This window comes from Perna viridis, chromosome 9 (genome assembly GCF_037379345.1).
Source record: "Perna viridis isolate PV_CMFRI_1.1 ecotype Kerala chromosome 9, ASM3737934v1, whole genome shotgun sequence".
NCBI lineage: Eukaryota > Metazoa > Mollusca > Bivalvia > Mytilida > Mytilidae > Perna > Perna viridis.
This window is the reverse complement of record NC_142453.1, coordinates 13470297-13488522: the sequence shown is the minus strand read 5'-3', so window position 1 is coordinate 13488522 and position 18226 is coordinate 13470297. Positions and strand designations below refer to the sequence as shown.

Genomic DNA, 18226 nt, shown 5'->3' with positions numbered 1-18226 from the left:
AACTTAGATAAGGAGAGAGAAAAATTTCCTCTACTCTTCTCAGTTCAACATTTGATACTCAAATAGCACCAACATATCTGGTTCATACTTTTGAAATAAAAATCATGGCAGCCATTACTAACAATAGAACATAGGGGTCATACAGTAGTTTTTCCCATGTATCTCCAAAACCTTTAGGTTTAGTTAAATTCTGACATGGGGGAAAAAGTGATCTATCTGTGGTCAAATTTTCGTTTTAATCTGTTAAGCCATGTTGGAGGTTGCCCTTTTCAACCATTTTTTTTTATTTTGAATGTTATTTCTGTCAAAAATCTTCTCCTCTGATACCACTTGACCAATTGGAACCAAACTTGGTATGAATGTTCCATGGGGTATCCTACAAAGAACTGAAGTGGGGATGTTTGATCCGTTGAAAAAGGTGATTGCTGTTACTAAAAATAGAACATAGGGGTCTGGCAGTAATTTTTTGCATATATCTCCAAAACTATTAGGTTTAGCATAATTATTTCAATTGCTGATATGACCTTTATTATGAGGCCTTCAAAAGTCTTCAGGGATCAAAGAGTTATTACCCTTGAAAGATGAAAAATGCCTTTTTGTAGTTTTCAGCCAATATCTTGAAAACTATAATAGATAGAAAGAAACCTTCAATCGCTGAAATGATCCTTAAAATAGTCCTACTAAAGTCTTGTTGAGTCAAAATTGTTGGACAACTTGTTAAATTTATTGCTCTTGAAAGACAAACTTTAACTGGGTGAGAATTCAGGCTTCTGGGAGCCTCTAGTTTAAATATATTCTTCTTTTTACATGTTATAAAAAGTAGGAAAAATGGAAATAGCAGGTTTGGTTTTCTTTTAATCTTTTCTATGACACCTTAATTATAAGGTATATACATTATTGATAAACAAGTATCAGTTACTGTAAACATTAATTTTCACGGTTGCTAATTTTCGTGGATTCTGTTTAGTGAACATATTTTTGGGTATCAATTTTTGCGGATTGAAAATATGATAAGCCTGACAGTATTAAAAATCAATTTCGTGAGTACTATTTTTTGCACTTTTATGTTCACCGCTGAAATAGCAAAAATTAGTACACCGCATTACTTATATTTTAAACCTAAAATTGTGTTTGATGACTTTTTCAAAAAAGCATTTTATTTTGGGTGGATTTCATTAGACAAATTTGACTTGAAATATTTTCTGACAGTACGATTCTGTGTCTTCTTATCATCTTTTAGGTTTTAATGCCATGTCAACATGACATCTAGGGTTTGTGTACCATTGTACAATTAATATATAATATATTTTTTTTCATCAGTTATGTTATGGGAAATGTACACCAGACCATATTTAAAGTTCTTCATAAGAAATTTGCTGCTGAAGATATGATGCTATTTGAGAAATGTAAAAGTCTGCAAGATGTAAAAGTTGAACAACTTGGAGTGCCACCAGAATTCTCTTGTCCACTTCCTAGAGCGGTAGGTAAAAAGTATTGATACAGTGAAACTTCTCCAAACTGGCTGTTTTATATACCTTATATACCTTAAACTTTGTGTGTTTTGTCTTCAATAGGCCAGCCATCCCCAAAACAGTACATCGGCCAATTTTTCACAGTTTTAGTTACATCATGTAAGTAAAAACAACATCTCATTACTGGCCGATCTTGCATAGAACTGATGTGGGGATTTATGATTCGTCGAAAAACATGGCCGCTGTTACTAAAAATAGAACATAGGGGTCAGACAGTAGTTTTTCACATATATCTCCTAAAACTTTAGGTTTAGCTAAATTTTGACATGGTTAAAGTATTTAGTATGATGAGACCTATAATTGGTCAAATTTTGGTTTTAATCTGTTAAGCCATGTTGGAGTTACTGCCCTTTCTCAACAATTTTTGCCATTTTAAACATTTTTAATGTTGTTTCTTTCAAAAATCTTCTCCTCTGACACTACTTGACCAATTGAAACCAAACTTGGTATGAATGTTCCTTGGGGTTTTCTTGCATAGAACTGACTTGGGGATTTTTTATCTGTGGAAAAACATGGCCCCTGTTACTAAAAATAGAACCTAGGGGTCAGACAACAGTTTTTCACATATATCTCCAAAACCATTGGGTTTAGCTAAATTCTGACATAGGGATCATAGTGTTCAGAATGATGAGATCTATCTGTAGTCAAATTTTCATTCTAATTTGTTAAGTCATGTTGAAGTTATGACCGTTTTCAACGTCTTTTATCATTTTTGTCCCCTTTCGGCAAATGCCAAAGGGGACTTAGGTTTGCACTCTATCTGTCTATCAGTCTGTCAGTCAGTCTGTCAGTCCGTCAGTCACACTTGGTTTTCCGGACTTTTTTTGTAATGCCTCATCCAATTGATTTCATATTTGGTATATAGTCTTATCATGACAATTACAAGTTATGATAGAATGACGTTACGGTTGAACAATTTTTACAGAAGTTATGGCCCTTGCACATAGAAAATTTCATGAAATTTTATGTTTTCTGGACTTTTTTTTTGTAATGCCTCATCCAATTGATTTCATATTTTGTATATAGTCTTATCATGACAAGTTATAAGTTAAGTTCGAATGATGTTAAGGTTGAATGATTTTTACAGAAGTTGTGTCCCTTGGACATAGAAAATTTCATGAAATTTTATGTTTTTCGGACTTTCTTTTGTAATGCTTCATCCAATTGATTTCATATTTGGGATATAGTCTTATCATGAATGATTTTTACCGAAGTTATGGCCCTTGGACATAGAAAATTTCATGAAATTTTATGTTTCCTGGACTTTTTTTGTACCGCCTCATCCAATTGATTTCATATTTGGTATATAGTCTTATCATGACAAGTTACAAATTAAATTTAAATATTATTGCAGCAAAATGGTTTATATGGAATGTATGGCCCTTTGACATAGAAAATTACATGAAATTTTATGTTTCATCATTTTGATGCAAATTGCTGCTCTCATTCTAGAGTTATTTGCCCTTTAATTCATAATAACGAAGTTTTTTCAACTTTCCAGGTGATAGAAAGAGAATGTCTTTATGCCGCTTTCTGTAATGCAAAAAATGTTATTATTTATTGTAAAATGAAGCTCAGGTTTGATTTTGATGGAATTTGCTTTTGCTGTTCAAGAGTTATTTTCTGTGGATTGTTAAAAAATAAAACTATCCATTGTTAGTTCACATATATAAAAAAAATGTCATGAAGGCAATGAGTTCAAAGGCCGAAAGGGGACACTGTATTGCATCAGAGCTTGCCGAAACTACGCAGACTTTTTGTATCACGCTAGAACTCTTAACAAATAGGCTTCTGGGACAGGGTTATGTTGCTATAAGATTGAAGTCATCACTACAGAGGTTTTATGGTCATCATCATGAACTTGTGGATCGTTATGGTGTATCCATCAGCACAATGAAAACTGATTTTAACGGGTCATAGTTTTCCTTTCCTCATTTGTCTACCCCGGACTGGATTTTTTGTGAGCAACTCGGCAGGTGTTTCTAGAAAAGTAGAGAACGCTTGCCCTGCCGGTGCACCTGGTCCATGCTCCTAGTTTTTAGTGGAGTCCAGGTTGCTCATTTACTTTTGTTACTTTGTATGTATGGTTTTAGTTACTTTGTGTTCTTTGTTGTGTGTGTCTGTTTTCCGTGTCTGGTCTTTGTCCCTGGAATACATTCTTTTGATTGCCGCTATAACCTTGGTTCCCTTGATTACTCTGTCAGAATGCTTGTTAATTTTATTTCTTTCAAAAATCTTCTCCTCTGATACTACTTGACCAATTGAAGTTAAACTTGGTATGAATGTACCTTGGGGTATCCTGCATAGAACTGAAGTGAGGATTATTGATCCGTCAAAAAACATGGCTGCTTTTACTAAAAATAAAACATAGGGGTCATTAAGTAGTTTTTTGCATATTTTATCTCCAAAACCTTTAGGTTTAGCCAAATTCTATCAATTGCTGAAATGATCCTTATTGTAAGGTCTAAAAAAAAGTGTCCAGGGATAAAAGTTGTCAGATGACTTCTTGTAAGAGTAATGCCCTTGAATGATGAAAAATTACAAGGTGAGCGATTTGGGCTCCTGGGAACCTCTTGTTTTATCTTAATATAGTACTTCACACAAATATTTAGGATGGAAAAACCTTTTTCTCATGCTATAACATCGTGTATAAGCCAGTAACTGTATAAATTTGGATTATTTTATTTTGAAACATGACTAAACTGCCACCAGATGTATAGCAAAGTACTGAAGTACTGAGTGAATGAATGTTTTCATAGTTTGCTCTGTTCACATTTCAAATTATAAAAAATGGATTGTATAATACAGATATGTATTAGAATAGGAAAGTAATTTTTAAACCCCTGTTTCAAAAGAGAGGGGGTAAAAAGTTTTACCCTTATCTGTGTTTCCGAAACACTTTCCTAGCAACTACACATCACAGTGGCTTGAAATTTTAAAACATTCTTCCTATAGGTATGCCATTTGGTTTTATTTAATTTTTAAAAAATCATCAAATATTTCCTGTTCACTTAGACCTTTGTTTATTTTTTCATGCCCTGTGACAAAGAGTCATGATGAAGGTGTGCAGGGTCAAAAGATTTTGATTTTCATGAAATATTGCGGTAGTTGGTGATAGTTAGACTTAGTCGTTTTCATCAGAAATAAGGCTATATGGCCTGTCAGGCTATCTCCTGTTGTGGGTATTAACATTTTTTACCCCAATCTTCCATGTATACCACACACTTTTTTTTCAACTTTTTCTTTGCTCCAGAAGAGTGTTAAATACACAATACCGGGAGTGCCAACCTGTCCTCAGGCCCATTGTCATTTAATTATCAAATAACAAAAGATCAATTTAAAAGGTGAAACAATTATTACTAATTCTTTAATCCGCTTAATGAACTGTTTCCAGATGTCAGAGAAACATAGAAAATACTTTTATTTGAAAGATTAATGATGAAAAGATACACATTTCGGGGAATTTACCGGAATCCTTTCATCTCAATGTGGTCTTCTGCTGGTGATTTTTCCTCACTTCCCAGTGCATGTTTTACATGGAAACTAACTTTTTTCGCCGATCTAACTTGCCAAGAAGGGGGTGCGTGGTTACCAAAGATAGGGGTCAGACAGTAGTTTTTCGCATATATCTCCAAAACCATTTAGGTTAAGCCAAATTTGGACTGGATAAAAGTTTTCAGCATGATGAGTTCTATCAGTTGTTCAATTTTTGTTTTAATCTGTTAAGCCATGTTGGAGTTATTGCCCTTTTTATACATTTTTTGCTATTTTGAAAGTTTTTTTCTTTCCTAAATCTTCTCCTCTGACACAACTTGACCAATTGGAATAACTTACTATGAATGTTTCTTGGGATATCCTGCATAGAACTGGTGTGGGGAGTTATGATCCGTAGAAAAACTTGGCTGCTGTTACCAAAAATAAAACATAGGGATCCTGGGAGCCTCTTGTTTATAGAAGTAGACATTTATTTAAATGGTGTATTATATACAAAACCTGTTATATTCATTTATGCTGTATCATATTTCCACTATTTGCATTAAAATTTCACAGAAATAATGTTAAGTTCCTGCATAAGAACCTTTGCTTCTTTAATATTATACAAGGCCACAGCTTTTTAATTTGTTGGTTTACAAACCCGCCAACCCAATTTTTCCAGAATGGAGAAAAAAAGTAAAATTGGAATTTCAGTTTTCCAATAATATTTCTACTGCCACCCGTACTACAAAATAAAATTGGCAAGTGTAAAATTGTTACAATTACTCAATTAATTCTAAATTTGTTGTCTTCTTTTTTTTCTGAAGACCACTCCACCCTCCTTAATCTGATAAATATTGAAATTTTATAAACCAATTTTAAATCACAGGATAATTTTAAAGGGAAATCATAGTGAAAGAAAAGACAAGTTTGATTGTCTTCATATTATGACAAATTACTAGTTTTTAATGTATTTTTTATATTTAAAAACCATTAGTCAATTTAATTCTTTTAAAATCTTAAAAATATAATGCAGTCTCTCAGAGTAATTGTTATATGAAAATAAAACACAAATGTATAAGAAGTTGGGTTTTTTTCATTTTTTTATGAAATCCATCTGCATACTAAATTATCTGGCCCTGAATTTTTCCTGTACTTTGTTGGTTTTTTTTATATTGACTTGTCACAAAGCCTTTCTGTAACACAACTTGTTTACACCAAAATAATGCTCAATAATTAATTTAAACTTGAATTTCCTCTTTAATTTTTACCACCTTTGGCCAAGTGAGCTTCTGCCATCACTTGGCGTCTGTTGTCGGTCCTCCATCGTCTGTTGTGGTTGTGGTCGTGGACAAATTTTCAAAAATCTTCTCCTCTGAAACTACTAGTCTGACAGGTTTTAAACTTGGCAGGATTGTTCCCTTGGTGTTCTGCACAAAATGACTTATGGGATTTTTTATCCATAAAAAAACATGGCCACTGTTACTAAAAATAAAACATAGGGGTCAGATGGCAGTTTTTTGCGAATAACTCAAAAATCGTTGCCACTAGGAAATTTCTGGCAGGGTTATATTGTTCAGCATCATGAGACAGACCTATGCAGAAATTTTCAAAACGATTATTCAACTGATGTGGGAGTTGTGGCCCCTGAAACAGTTTTTTTTTTGCATATTTCGCATGTGCAACTTTGAATATCTTCTCAAAATCCATAGCACAGAATTCATTTAAAGTCGGCATATATGTCTTTAGGGTATCCCACGCAAAATGGCCGTTGGGATTTTTGATCCATGAAAAAACATGGCCGCCATTACTAAAAACAGAACATATGGGTCAGATGGCAGTTTTTTTTGCAAATAACTCAAAAACAGTTGCCTTTAGCAAATTTCTGGCGAAGGGTAATATTGTTCAGCATCATGAGACGGACTTATGCCCTAACTTTCAAAACAATTCGTCAACTGATGTAGGAGTTACCGCCCCTGAAATAGTTTTTTTTTTTTTTGGCATTTTTTCCCTGTGCCACTTTGAAAGTCTTCTCAAAATCCATTGCACAGAATTCATGAAAGTTTGCATATTTGTTCCTTAGGATATCTCACACAAAATGACTAAGAATTTTTTATCCATGAAAAAACATAGTCTTTGTTATTAAAAATACAACAAGGGCATTACAAGGCAATTTTTTCGCAATTAACTGACGAACTGTTATCTTCAACAAAATTCTACCTGGGTAATTATAGTACATGTATTTAACATAATGGACTTGTGCTGAAATGCTCAAAAGAATTGGTCTACCGAAGTAGGAGTTTTAGCCTCTGAATTTTTTTAACCAAGTATGTACACCTTTGAAAATCTTCTCTTATACCACTTACAATCATTTCCTTTAGCAAAATTCTGGTCCAGGTCATAAAAATGCCATTAAAAGCATTTACTACATTTGACAATTCAGTTAATTTTAACTGGGCCTGCCTCATTCCTCAAGTTTTTGGAATAAGCAAATGGTTAACCAGGTGAGCAATTCAGGCTCTCTTGAGCCTCTAGTTTAATTTAACCTGACTAAAGCATGCTGTAAGGAAAGCTATAAATACAAAAAATTAAGAGGAAATTAACATTGTGTATTGCACATTGAATTTATTGGACACTGAAAAAATTGGAATGAGAATTGGTGTTTATGAATGATGTGTATGTTCATGCAGTAGATAATGGAATCTTTGAAAATAAAAAAATGCTTTTATTTAAAATATAAATAGTAGATAAATGTTTCTTGTTCCAATTTTTTTTTCCGACCGACTGACCCAATTTCATCAAGTCAAAAATCTGTAAACCAACAAATTAAAAAACTGTGGCCTAAGGCTGTTTACCATCTACATCTTGAAATAATCAGGCAAAACCAAGAATATATCAAAATTGACATGCTCTTATGGTGAAGGGTGACACAAAGGTATTAATTAATGAAGGCCATAGATGCAGAAAAATTTAAGATAATCTAAACTTTTTTGCAACTCAGGATCTATGAAGAAAGAATGATGTCTGCATTATGGGATGCTTTTGTGAAATTAACCACCATTTAAAATTCGTAAAATTATCTTTTTCTCATATGGTGCCCCTTTCAGCTTCAGCAACTTTTCTCCTAATGTGGCATGAAAAATTAATACACATGGGTTGGCTGGCGACTGTCATCATGTGATCAAATATGTCATCAAATAGTGCGAACTTATTATCGAATCATGATATATTAAATAGACTTCTAAATGAAATGAAAGATGCCAAATTTCTCTTGCATGTTTTATAAATTATGAATTTTATGTTTATTTTTAATCGTTTCTTTTTCACATTCCACTTCTTTCCATTGACTATGGTCTGTGCCTAGGAACTTGATTACAGATGCTTGTGAATGCTACTGTTAAATATGATATCTGCTTAACAAAGAAGCAAGATATCATGTAATGCCTAGGTCAATTTCAGCCACTGTCATGGCTTCATTGACAAAAATGGCTTATAAAACAAGGTCAAAAGTCAGGAAAATAGGACAATTCTGGTTTTGGTTGCTATTTAAATTTCGCAATTTTTCATATTGAAACATATGTTATAAAATGAAAACTGTTCGAAATAATTACAGTTAGTTACACAGTACTCATTTCCAGCTGCAAAGACATTTACCAGGGAGGGTTTGACAAAATAAGGAAGTTTTTTTTCTTTTCAGTTTTCAGTTGTTTCATCAAATCTTCTGATCATGCTTTATAAATAAAAAAAAAAAATAAAGATGTGGTTCAACCTTTGTCCAAAAAAACATTATGCTTGAAGATATTTATTTGATTTTTTTACATTGCGTAACCATGGGAAGTTACAGATCAAGTTCGAATATTGTTCCGATCCATTGGTTTTTGGTTGAGGTCTGGCCCTTGGACTTAGAAAATTAATGCAGACTTGAATTTTTCTGCAATTTTTTGTTAACGAAGTTTGCATTCTGTTCTCTTCAACAAAAATGTCTTCCGATAGGAGACTTTGTATTACCATGCAATACTCTCAGAATGCTTGTTCACGTGACAATATATATGAAATTTAGTAATCTGGTACCTGATAATGATATTCACAAGAACTCAAGATAATACTTAATGGCTAGGTGAATTGATTTTGTTGGAATAATTTTGTTTTTTTTATTATTTTTTATGACCCAAATATAAATATAATGATGTTTCCGTGACATCTTATATTTAATGGAAAACATATGTATTATAACAGAATTTATAAACTGAATGCCTACAAAAATAATTTGCATTACCTTTTGCATATGCATTGCTCTTCTTTTTTTGTGTAAGTTGAGCAATTAACATCTCTGAACACCATTTCAAAATATAACCTTTTAGATTTGTAAGTTTATTTATGTACCACATACCATATTTAAAGTTCTTCATAAGAAATTCGTTGCTGAAGACATGATGCTGTTTGAGAAATGTAAACAGCTGCAAATTGTAAAAGTCAAGCAACTTGGAGTGCCACTGGAATTATCTTGTCCACTTCTTGGACTATAGCTCTGCAGTGACTTTTATGTGCAGTTTCTTCAACTTCTTATCTATGTTGTCGAAAATGTCAAACCTAATTCTCTCTCCATCCTTTGATGTTTTAGTGAATAGCTAGTAGACAATTGCTCATTCTGAAAATAATGTGTGTACTTTTTCTTTAGGTTGTTGAAATGGCCAATTTAGGAGGACTTAAAACACCACATGAAAAGTTGGATTGTCTTAGAATAACAGTGGTATGTGATCATTTCAATATATAAAGTATATCATTTCAATAGAAGCTCGAATAGACAATTTTTCAAGAACTGTGGGCTGTCATTTTAAGGTGGAAATTGGATGGGCACTTGCTTTTTCCATGAAATTTTTCAGCAATTGTTTGATTGTGTGCCGACATCAAATTATGTGAAATTGCATGTGCACATTCTTTTCCCACCTAATAGAACTGTGTCTGAATCTCTACTGAAATGGGAATATTGTGTGTGATCATAATAGGTAAATTTATGTCCTATCTCAAATTTTCAAGTTCTTTTACCAACTTCATTCAGTTTCAGAAACCTATTCTTTATCCAACATTTAATCATTGACTAACACAGAACTGTATCAAGCTTGACTGTTGTTACTATATTTACATACTGTTCGGGTTCGACCTCTGCAGTCATATCATGCTGCATCACTGAGATCACTTATTTCAGTATCATTACAGTAGCCAGAGTGTGAAAGTGTATGAGCCATTTGGAAATGTTAACAATGCCAATAGATTACATAGTACAAAACTCATTCCTGACATAATAGTGGATCAAACAGATCATTAATCACTAATTGGTCGCAAATTAAATGGTAGTCATTTGATTAGATCTGTTAATTGAACACTTTTGATTAGAAATTTCTTTTTGAAATCTTGCCAATTACTGATTACTTTGTAAAAAATAAGTAAATAAATTTTGTTGATTAAATTGCATTAAAACGAACATGAAGTATATTTTTAAAACATTTTGAACTATTCCTGACTAATAAACAACAATAAAATATAGTAACCAATCACTTATCTATAAAAAAATTGATCACTCTTTAGCTCAGCTGGCCAAAGACTTAGTTAGTTGATGCCATCACTTGGTGTCTGTTACATGTATTGTCATAAACAAATTTTTGAAAATCTTCTCCTCAGAAACTTCTATATCGTTGGGATGTAAATTTCAAATGATTTTTCCTTTGAGTATTGTGCACAAAATTACCGTTGTGATTTATGATCCATGAAAAAACATGGCTGCAATTACTTAAAATAGAACATAGGGGTCTGTAGGCATTTTTTTTGCAAATAACTCAAAAACTGTTGCCTTTAGCAAAATTTTGATAGTAGGTAATATTGTTCAGCATCAAGAGCCAGACCTATGCCAAAATTTTTCAAAACAATTTTTCAACTGATATAGGCATTATGGACCCTGAAACAACTTTTTTGGCATTTTTCACATGTACAAATTTGAAAATCTTCTTCTCAAAAACCATTGTACGGAATTCAATGAAAGTTGGTATAATTGTTCCTTATGGCATCCCACACAAAGTGATCATTGGGATTTTTAATCTGTGAAAAAAATTCTGGTTCAGGTTGTAAAAGCATTTCCTGCATTTGACAATTCAGTTAATTTTAACTTAGCCTGTCTCATTCTTCAAGTTTTTCAAATATGCAAATGGTTAAACAGGTGAGCGATTCAGGCTCTCTTGAGCATCTAGTTACTAGAGTTTGATCGATGAATGTTCAGTTAACAAACCTAATGATCAATCAATAACTTATCACTTGTTATGTCATTGTATGAAGACGGTACTCTGAATGATTTGTTTCGATTGGTTAGACATTATGAAAATTTATATGTTACACAGAATTTTCAAGTACACTTGTTGCTTTATACATACAATTAAGCTTTTTTTCAAAATGAATAGGTTCTACCTCAAAATAATGCTTGGGATTTTATAGCTTAGACTCGAAGTTGATTAAGCCTGTATTAGATCTGGTTGTTGAGGAATTCTACTGTTTCAGGACCATATAACAGATGCTATACAGAAGTTTATAACTGACAACCAACCTCCAGGACTGAAAGGTATTTGTAATTTGTTCCATGATTTGTTTCCTTTGGCAGAGCTCTGTGGCTTTTTTTAGGTTTCTGCCCCACCCCCTTTAAAAATATAGAGCTAAAAGGGGTAATAGGTGTTTTCATTAGAATTGATAATTAAAGTTTTATATACTCCCAATAACATGATACACACCTTCCCAAATGCACTCTTAACCATGAAAATGCATTCAGTTATTCTGTACATCTGTATGCATTTTATCATACTGAGAAATCAAACATACTTAGCAGAGGAACACTTCCTGAGGTGCACATTTATGCAAGTTCAACACATATCAAACTTCTGTCATATCTTTTCCATCATTTTAGCTCGTGTGCAACAACACCTCTGTGTAGGTTTCATGGAATTGAAAAAAACTACATGTAGTAAATACATGTATACATACATCTTGTTTTAATGTACATTCATATCTTACAAGTCAACAAGTTGGTGAGTGTATGTAGTCAAAACCTATAGCATCTTAGTAAATGCACACACATGACATTAATAAATCTATTAAAACAACTCCATTTAAACTAAGTAAAACATCAGTACAAAATATTTACATAAACACAATATTCAATAATAAAAAACATAAAACATAATATGGCAATCTGGGGGCTACTCATAAAAAACAAACTTATTGTAGAAATTAGTATCTGGGGGGAGCCCAGCAGCTACATGAAAGATGTAAAAAATGAAAATGAAACAAATTTTGAACTCAAAAATGAAAGAAAAAATTACATTGTATCTGGGGGAGCCCAGCAGATACTGTATAAATTTTGTCAAATTTTAGTACCTGGGGGAGCCCAGCAGGCGTGCCTACATCCTAAATCTTAGTGTCTGGGGGGAGCTTGGCAGACAATCAACAACCTTATCTTAGTACCTGGGGGGAGCCCAGCAGGCACACCTACTGATGTTTGGACGCTGTGGACTAGATATCTGGGGGAGCCCGGCAGATGCCACAACTGATTTCTAACCATTTAAAAAACTTTAAGGAAGTAAAAGATAACCTGGGGGGAGCCCAGCAGGTTAATAACATAAAAGCATTTGTGCAATCTGAATTGGGGATTATAATTCCAGAAAAATGGAGTTGAAAACACCAAATGGAGTGAAACAGTGCCCCCAAGAAGATTGCTCCACTGTTAATAAATTGTACTTTTAAATGTAGGTACTGTAACACACTATAGTCAACAATAAACATCGGATTGAAATATTCACTTGATTTTGTGCATGTTTAATTGTATCTACTGAAGTCCTAATGTACCTAGTATAACAGTTTGATGACCATCGACCTAAAGTTTGAATCAAATGATCTTCGATTCCTGCAGCTGCTGCAGTAGTAGCTGCCCCTATATGAAAGAAATGACCACTGTATTTGGAATCATCTATACCTAATGAAGATAATGCATGTTTAAAAAGTCAATAAACTTGTTTCTACTCAATGGTGCTCCTTTACAGTCTGTAAAAAGAGCTGATGAACTAACTGCACTTTGTTTCTTTCTAAGTTCAGTGAACTGTTTCATACATTGTACAGGTTTGATACTTTCAGATTCAAAAATATGAATATTTACACCCTGTCTGAAAGGATCAGTCTTTGACATTTCCAAATTCGAAACATAGTAAGACCTGTTTATATCAAAAGTATACATCTTGCATTAAGATAGTTATCATTATCCATTTCACTGGTAATGGGAAATTCCCACAATATAAAAGCCAAAAAAAAAGGATAATTAAAGTTTAATGTTAATTGGATTTTGATGAATCAGGTGTCAATATGTTCCTTTTGAAATTTTGTTTCAAAAGTTTATTTACAGGATAGACTTTATATCTTTAACTGTGTTGTAGTTAGAGCGGAACAAAATTGGACCATGTAAAAAAAAATCAACTTTTTATATGCTGAATTGTTTGTACAGGATATATTATGGTATATCAGTGTCCATCTGTCCATCATTGACTGTTTGCACCAGAACTCAAAAATACTGCCACCTGTTTTCATGAATCTTGGATAAGTTACTATTTATTTATGTGAGCTCCCTTTTGATTTTAATAAATTTCTAATTTTAAGTTTTTATACGACCATTAAAAAATTTTTCGTCCTATGATGGTCTCTCCCTGTCACAGTCTTCAGTGAAGCATCCGTTTACTTTTGTTTATTTACGATAACTTGAGGAAATCAGACTTCATTTTAGATTTTAAAACATCGTTCCTAGGAGTATGGCAGTTTTTTTAAGGTTTTTGCCCCACCCCTTTTAAAAGTAAAGGGCTTTAAGTGGGAAAATAGGTGCTATCATTAGAATTGTATGGACTAGTTTATTATTGATCCAATTTTTATAAATTTTTATGATTCTGTTTTGAAAGTTTTTCACAGGGTATACCTTTCTTCAAAGTTTTGGAATTAAAGGGGTACTAAATTGGACCATCCCAGAAAAACCTTTTTATTTTTGGTCCAATTTTGAATTATTTTTTATTGGATTCCTTATGAAAATCCTAAATGCATTTTTCATTTAGATTTAAGATATCTTAAGGTTTTTGATTTATAAGCATTCATTAAGTTAATAATGCTTCCAAAAATGCCATGACATTGTGCATTGTTTATTTCTTTTGATCTCGACTTGAGAGTTTATTATATCTTGAAGATCAAAAGATCCCATATTTGTATATAGGAATCACCCAGTCTGTCTGTCTGTCCATCTGTCCATCAGTCAATATTTCTTATAACTCTCCCTTAACTGCTAAAGGGATTTTGATGAAATTGTATAGGAAGTTGAGTATCATATGAAGATGCACATAAAGTAATATAAATACCTACGGAGGACTCCAAGGGGGGAGATAATCAAAATTTTATAGGAAGTTTGTGTATCATATATAGATGTGCATGATTGAACATAATTTCTGTCGAAGGTCTCCAAAGGATAATCCAAATTTAGGGTTTTACTTGGTAAGCGCAACTCCTTCTATATCGGTCAAGGGATTTGATACAATTTTATAGGAAGGTTGGGTATATATAATGAAAGAACACAATTACTGTTGGATGATGCCTAAAGGAGATAATCCAACAAGTGTTTTTCTTGTCCAGTTGAAGCAGGGGATGTTCTCTTTATGAGCTTGCTCACAGTTTTTAAGTCTAACATACCCTACAGAAACAAATTTGCCCTTCTGTTTCATCATGTTTGTCTGTTCATGTTATCTTTAAAAAAGTCTTATTTCAATTACAACTTGGTGGGTGTTTCTAGAAAAGCAGAGGACAATTACCCTATCAGTGCACCTGGTCCATGCTACCAGTTTTTAGTGGAGTCTGTGTTGCTCATTGGTCTTTGTACCTGGAATGCTTTCTTTTGATTTATGCTAGAACCTTGGTTCCCTTGATTACTCTTTTACAGCCCTGGTTCGATACAGCTGCTGGTGGAAAAATGATATATTTGACTACAAAGATGATGAACCACATTGTACTATATTCAAATGTGATATAAAAAATTTTAAAGCATGCAACATTCTAATAAACGACTCTTTCTTCACTAGTGCCCTTACAAACAAAACCTTTCAGACAAGAAGTCACAATGACTTAATTTGCAAATCAACAAACTTAATATATAGATAAGAATGCAGCTTATGCAGTCTAGTATATGTCGATGAAACACAAGGATGATTAAACAAATGAATATGCAGTCGTCATTCGGGAATTAAGACCACCAAATTCCCGACAGTTTAACAACATTTTAATCAACAAGATCATTCAATCCTCTCCATGAAAAAATTTATCTTCCAACGAACAGTCCTGTTCTAAGTAAAAACTAATGAGGGAAAGAGAAGAACACTGGATATGCAGACTAGGTACTGCAATGCCTTACAGATGCAATGACAACATCAAAAGTATAGGAAAACTTTCAAGCCGATATAACAATAGCATAAATGTGATGAATTTATTTGACAAAAATCCAACACGAGAAAGGAGTCATGGCCATCGCCACTATATGTCACCTAAGATACATGATGTCTCCATAGATGGTCTTCTTCCTTTTATACAAAAACCTCTTGGACTTCATCACATTCGAACAAAACTCTATTCTATACCGCTCACTCTGCTACACTTCCTTTACAAAACAAATTTTGTCACACCTGTTTCTGAACCTACCTCATCTCTATACAGACCTGTTGCCATTATTTTGAATATTGGTGTCTACAGACTCCTTAAACCAGTTTGTGTAAAATGTCAAGATGAAGAAAAAAGATCATTTCTTCCACTACCATTTGTCAACAAAGATGTAGATGCAATTAATTTGGCTAACATCCTCCATCACAGAAACGTAACCATCAAAATTCCCCAATATTTCAAGGACAAATCAATACCGATTATTTCATATTCCTATACTCCAACCATTGCATCCAAAATTTTGCAGAACTTCAAGATCAAGGACTTCAAGGCTAAACCACCTGACTGTTCTTGCAAAAACTCTCCATTCAAATATGGCCCTTCCGGACACATCGTTACGGGAGATTTAACCATCATTGAAAATGAATCTCTGCATAATATCCTTTCCAAGGGTCCCAAGTACAGTGAACCTTGCTCCATATATTGGAATTATAACTTTAAAGTTCTTATGTATGCAGTGGAGGATTTAGCAAGGAAATGGAGAAACGAGAACAAGAAGACATTGATTCTCTGTCAGAGTAGATAATGGCTGTTAGGTCATTAGTTTTGAAACAAATGAAAGTTTTAAGTAGGTCAATGAGTGCCAATGCTACATCAGTTTTCAAAGACGCCAATGTAGCTAAAAATTGTCTATTATACATGACAGACATGTTGTCGTTCCAGCAGACAAAGCCCAAAACTACATTGTTTTTGTCTGCAAAACGTATTACATCCAGTGTTTATTATCAGAGGTAGACATAGAAAATAATAGCAGTGATAAGACTTATACTGCCACTACACTCTCAAAAGAAGAGATAGTGGATAACCACAAGTCTGTGCTATCCTGTTTTGGTCTATCTATCAAAGATGATGATTGTGATTTACCGTCTATGTACTGGATTCCTAAACTCCACAAGAATCCATACAAACAATGTTGCATAGCTGGATCTGCAAAATGTACCTCCGAACCTCTTTCAAAACTTTTAACTTCTATACTCAAAGCTGTCAAAGAGGGTCTCCAGTCTTACCACAACACTCGTTACACCCATAATGGTATTAATTCAATGTGGATCCTGAAAAATTCGAAAGATCTTTTGGAGACTCTCAATTCAGATTATTATTGGAATATAATAGCATTAAAATCTATGATTTTTCAACACTGTATACTTCTATTCCTCATACTCAGTTAAAATCCTGATTGAAAAACATTTTACATCATTGTTTCTCCACAAAAGATGGTACATCTAGATATGATTATATAGTCCTTGGTAGAGATTCCTCATACTTTGTAAAAAATAATTCCAAGTCATCTTCCAAATATACACAAGAAGATGTTTTCAAAATGCTGGAATTTTTAATCGACAACATGTTTTTCAACCAATGGTCAGCATTCCAATGGGAACAAATTGTGCTCCTTTACTTGCAGACCTACTCATACACTCTTACGATGCTGACTTTAAAGCTGATCTTATCAGAAAGAAAGAACATCCTTTAATCTCAGTTTCCACTATATAGATGACATACTATCGTTAAACAATCCTAGTTTCGGGGGCTTGATACATCATATCTACCCCAAAGAACTTGAGATAAAGACAGACGCTGTGAAGTCAGCCTCATATCTTGACCTACACTTAGAGATCGATGGTAAAGGAAAACTATTGACCAAATTCTACAAAAAACGTGATGACTTCTCATTCAATATTGTCAACTTTCCTTTCATCTGTGGCAACATCCCTTAGAGTGTTAATATATGACAACTCATACGGTATGCCAGAACTTGCCATAACAACACAGACTTTTTGTATCACGCTAGACTTCTTACAGTTAGGCTTCTGGAACAGGGCTATTTTGCTACAAGATTGAAGTCATCATTACAGAAGCTTTATGGTCGCCATCATAAACTTATAGATCATTATGATGTATCCATCTGCACAATGAAAACTGATTTGTTCATCATGTCATAGTTTTCCTTTCTTCTTTTCGTCTACCCTGAACTTGACTTTTTATGAGCAAATCCACTGGTGTTTCTAGAAAAACAGGGGACACTTACCCTACCGGTGCACCTGGTTTCGTGCTCCCAGTTTTTAGTGGAGTCCAAGTTGCTTATTTGCTTTTGTTACTTTGTATGTATTATTTTAGTTACTTTATGTTCTTTGTTGTGCATGTCTGTTTTAAATGTTTGGTCTTTGTCCCTGAATTGCTTTCTTTTGATTTCTGCTATAACCTTGGTTCCCTTGATTATTCTTTAAGTAGCACTTCAGATAAGAATCATGCTAAATGTAATTCATGGCTGGAAAGCCTACAGATTTTTATTTTTAATATTTTGTTTAAAATGTTTTAGTAAACAGAAAGTAATATGTGGTTTTACATATAACCCTTGTTCTTGGTAGATGAAAATTATATAGAATGTACTGTACGTAGTATTCAAAATTTAGGGAGATATCTCTGTAAATGACACACAAATATCTCCT

General features: G+C 33.3%; 1 protein-coding gene across 2 annotated transcripts in view; it reads left to right on the top strand.

The window, feature by feature from the left end:
- Positions 1-18226, top strand: part of LOC148606858 (ankyrin repeat domain-containing protein 27-like) — a 96303-nt gene that overhangs the window by 56284 nt on the left and 21793 nt on the right. For both annotated transcript variants that reach the window (XR_015915251.1, XM_088545575.1), the window contains exons 11-13: positions 1321-1480; positions 9685-9756; positions 11553-11613. Coding sequence is in view for 1 of the 2 variants with exons in the window: in XM_088545575.1 (XP_088401701.1) it covers positions 1321-1480; positions 9685-9756; positions 11553-11613 (293 nt within the window). In the remaining variant the exon portion in view is untranslated. The remainder of the gene's footprint in view (positions 1-1320; positions 1481-9684; positions 9757-11552; positions 11614-18226) is intronic.